Raw genomic sequence first — 4,624 nt, 5'->3', positions numbered from 1 at the left:
ATTATTAAACTCTAAAAAAAATAGTGTGAACCAAGAGATGTTTGGTTGATCATTTTCATATTTCTGTTTGATTTTTTACTTCAAAAATGAGAGTTTTAGGAGTTCCGTTAGTGATCTACTCCCTCCCTCCATTCCATTATATAGGGCATTCTAGCAAATTAGTTTTTTCCCTAAATATAAGTCATTATAGGATTCCAATACTTATTGCCCAATAGTGATATGAGAGAGAATTATTTTTTGTATTGGTACATGTGTTTTTTAATATTCCAATGTTTATTGACCAATAGTGAAATGAGAGATAATTTTTTTAGTTAACCAATATATTTATTAATTTGTGTGAAATACCTTAGAATGACTTATATAATGGAATGGATGAAGTAATATTTGTCTTATATACCTGAAAAACAGTCTTTTACAAAAGCAGTGAATTCTTACTTTTTGGAAACGTAGTTTTTTTCCAACAGTAAATAACAAATAACAAACCGTAACTAGGTAAAATAAACCGGACCTAATAAACTCTCCCAATTTGAGATGCTGTTAGGAGTAAGAATGATGGAGTTAAAAAGAAAGATCCTTCTATCTGACAAATTGACCTCATAGCAATATAAAGGGTAATAAGTTAATAGGACACCAAAAAGCTTATAGTGTCTCTTTTGGATATACATAACAAAAACAATAATAAATTTGGAGGAATACAAAGCTTGTAACTTTTTAGTTTTTCTTTTAATGGGTAAAGCTTGCAAATGCTGCTTATTATAATAACGACTTATGGGTTTACATTAGATTAGATTAGATTTCACTTTTAAGCATTTTGCTAATGTATAAATAATCCAAATTAAATCCAAATTTAACCAAAAACAAGAGTGAAAATCAGAAAAACAAATATTGAATGGACAGGAATCTGGATAATTATCAGAGAAAAAAACCCCTACATGTCATTTTCACCAAAACAGCATTGAATTTTCATTTTAGAGGGAGAAAGAAAGGAAAAGGGGTGAAGAGAGAGAAACAAAGAAAAAAAAGAAAAAGAAAGAAAGAAAGAAAGAAAGAAGAAACCTTAGTCATAGGAAATTCAGTCCCTTTTTCGTTTTTAATCTTCTTTACCCTTTCTCTCTTCCACCTCTCTCTCCATAACGCGGATTCGGCCTAAAAATCTCTCCTTTTTCTGCACACCAAATCTTTCTCTTATAAAGAAGAAGAAGAAGAAGAAGAAGAGTAAGCCATTTTTTCTGTTCTTTTTTGTTTGTTATCTAATTGTATTTTGAAAATAACTGGGCAAATTGTTGTCCCGGGAGATTTTGGAGTTGCAGAGGTTTTGAATTGGCTTCTATAACGTATAAATAAGGAAAGGGTCTCCAAATTTTCTTTCTTTAGATCTGAATTTTGGGGTTATTTGAGAAGGGCCAGTTTTCTAATGGCATCAGCAGCAATATTCTCGTCTCTGAGGCGGCGGAGATCGCCTTCTTTGGAGGCGTTCTTAGCGCCTGTTGATTTAACCGATGTCGCCCTTGTACAGACCTTGGCATCGGTTTCAACCGGTCTCGTTTCGCGTTTCTCTGGAAAATCCCTCTTTTTTCAGCGAAAGAATTCCCGGTCTCTGATTAGAAAGATTGAGCTCTTCGTAGTTCTATTGGAATATTTGTTGGATTCTGGGTCATCGTCGTCGTCGTCTTCGAATTTGTCCTCAACGGCGGTTGTTTGTTTTAAGGAGCTTTATTTGCTTCTGTATCGGTCAAAAATATTGCTCGATTATTGTGCGCAATCGAGTAAGTTATGGCTTTTGCTTCAAAACCATTCGATTTCGGGGCATTTTCATGATCTGAATCAGGAAATTTCGACCCTTTTGGATGTGTTTCCGTTGAATGATGTTGAATTGAGTGAAGATGTTAGGGAGCAGATTGAGCTTATGCAAAAACAGGCGAGAAGAGCGAGGTTATATGTTGATAAGAACGATGAGGCTTTGAGAGTCAAGCTTCTTTCGTTTCTAGACGAGTTTGAGCATGGAAGAATTCCTAATTTGGTCGAACTCAGATTGTTCTTTGTCGATAATTTGGGGGTTAGGGATGCCAGAAGTTGCAGGACGGAGATTGAATTCTTGGAGGAGCAAATTGTTAATCATGAAGGAGATGTTGAGCCTACTGCTTCTGTTCTTAATGGGTTTGTTGCAATCACAAGATACTCTAGGTTTTTGCTTTTTGGGTTTGAGGAAAATGAAGTTGACTTGCAATTTGGCAACCAGAAGAAGCCAAGAAAGGGGTTGATAACTCAGGAAATTGCTGACACATTTATCACGATTCCGAAGGATTTTTGTTGCCCGATATCGTTGGATTTGATGCGAGATCCTGTAATTATTTCGACAGGTCAAACATATGATAGAAGTTCAATATCTAGGTGGGTTGAAGAAGGGCATTGTACCTGCCCGAAGACAGGACAAATGCTCGTAAACACCCGCCTTGTTCCCAATCGAGCTTTAAGGAATTTGATTGTACAATGGTGCTCCGCTCATGGAGTCCCTTATGATCCACCGGAGAATCCGGATTCAACTGCTGATGGTTTTGCTGCAGCCTTGCCTACTAGAGCTGCAATTGAAGCCAATAGAGCTACAGCAGCTCTTCTCATCCAACACCTGGCAAGCGGATCAGAAGGTGCAAAGACTCTGGCTGCTCGTGAGATTCGTTTGTTAGCAAAAACAGGGAAAGAAAACCGTGCGTTCATAGCAGAAGCTGGGGCAATTCCTCACCTCTGTGAACTGTTATCATCTTCAAACCCTGTTGCTCAAGAGAATTCCGTGACAGCAATGCTTAATCTTTCTATTTATGATAAGAACAAAAGCCGGATTATGAATGAACAAGGATGTTTGTCATCAATTGTTGAAGTTTTGAGATTTGGGATTACGACAGAGGCGAGGGAAAATGCAGCAGCAACTTTGTTCAGCCTGTCAGCAGTTCATGATTATAAGAAGAGAATAGCAGATGAGAGTGGTGCAGTTGAAGCCTTGGCGGGCTTATTGAGAGTAGGGACACTGCGAGGAAAGAAGGATGCAGTCACGGCTTTGTTCAATCTCTCAACACACACAGAAAATTGCTCGAGAATGATAGAAGCAGGGGCTGTTACAGCACTTGTTCAGGCTCTAGGAAGTGAAGGGGTCGCGGAGGAAGCAGCAGGCGCATTGGCTTTGATTGTGAGGCAGTCAATTGGGGCTGAAGCAGTAGGTAGAGAGGAAATGGCTGTGGGAGGGCTAATAGGAATGATGCGGTGTGGGACTCCGAGAGGAAAAGAAAATGCAGTTGCAGCCTTGCTTGAGTTGTGCAGGAGTGGCGGACCGAGTGCAACTGAGAGAGTGCTCCGCGCGCCAGCATTGGCTGGTTTGCTTCAGACTCTACTATTCACGGGCACAAAACGAGCTAGGAGGAAAGCAGCATCACTTGCCAGAGTATTTCAAAGGTGTGAGAATTTCTTGCATTTTGGTGGATTGGGTGCTGGATATGCATTTGCTGGCAATTCTGCTACAAACAGAGATACAGGTTTCGTCGGTGATGTCTCCGTGACCATGTCAATTTCGGTACCTGTTTTGTAGTGGTAACAAACGAAAACACAAACACATTTCTTGTTTTCTACCATGCTCATACATGCCCTCTTTTTTTTTTTCTTTCTTCTGTTGCTAATATTTACAAATTCTTTCATTGAAACTTAGATGATAAAAGAGAAAAATTTACAGAATACAATATTTTGTGTCTTTGGAAAGAATGTCCTGTTTCTCTTGAGCTGTTAGTTGTTGTATACATGTAATATTTTATACTTGGAATTACCACACGTCCAGAATACAGATCATTCAATATGAATATATAGTTATACCCTTATCCTAAAAGGGGTTATGATGTGATTATCTTGTTATATGATATAAATGACACAAAGACGCCAAACGGGCCATGTCACGTTATCGTGTCAAAATTGACAGTCTTATAAGGGATGCAGCTGAGCTCTGATGTTAGCTTATTGTTGCTTAATGCTTTAAAGGGAAGAATATCAGAAAGAACATCAGTTAGATGTAATAAAAATGAAAATTAGGAGGTGATATTCTTTCTTTCTTTCTTTCTGGTTTGAAGTAACATGAAGAATAGGCATCTTTAAAATTTAAAATCCAGAGGGTCAAAAAGTATAACATCAGCACTTTGGGTTATGGGAACATTGCTTTTATGTATGGGGATTCTGGATAAAGTTTGATTAATTGACTAACTCTTTTTGATGGGGTTGGTTCCATTTATTCCTTCCTTCCACTAAAATAAAGAATGGTAAGTGCCGTCTCATAATGAATGACATGTTAAACCACACCTTGTCTGCTTTGGATATGGGAGAGAGAGAGAGCAGAATCTTTCTTGTAATCGAGAGTTTTCGTAATGGTGAGGGCCACTGGGGTATGCCATTGCCTATGCCCACAATTCAGTGGACATTCTGCTCTGGATGCTCATTTGCCAATCAAATTCTTGTATACACAATGTTGGGGTAAATTACATACAATCTTTGCATTATTTTACTTTAACGTGCAAAGCACGGAAACTCTTCTTCATTAGAGTTTCCGCATTTCGTTCGTATTAGTTTTCGTTTCTTTTCAGTTTCCATTACA

At 38.2% G+C, this 4,624-nt stretch overlaps 1 protein-coding gene across 1 annotated transcript; it reads left to right on the top strand.

The window, feature by feature from the left end:
• Positions 1-941: 941 nt before the first annotated feature.
• Positions 942-3,878, top strand: LOC136232144 (U-box domain-containing protein 17). Its single transcript, XM_066021193.1, has one exon. The coding sequence runs from the start codon at positions 1,415-1,417 to the stop codon at positions 3,575-3,577; it is 2,163 nt and encodes a 720-aa protein (XP_065877265.1). The 5' UTR covers positions 942-1,414; the 3' UTR covers positions 3,578-3,878.
• Positions 3,879-4,624: the final 746 nt, after the last annotated feature.

This window comes from Euphorbia lathyris, chromosome 6 (assembly GCF_963576675.1).
Source record: "Euphorbia lathyris chromosome 6, ddEupLath1.1, whole genome shotgun sequence".
Taxonomy (NCBI): domain Eukaryota; kingdom Viridiplantae; phylum Streptophyta; class Magnoliopsida; order Malpighiales; family Euphorbiaceae; genus Euphorbia; species Euphorbia lathyris.
Note: the sequence above shows the minus strand (reverse complement) of the source record. Positions and strands in the feature narration are given on the sequence as shown.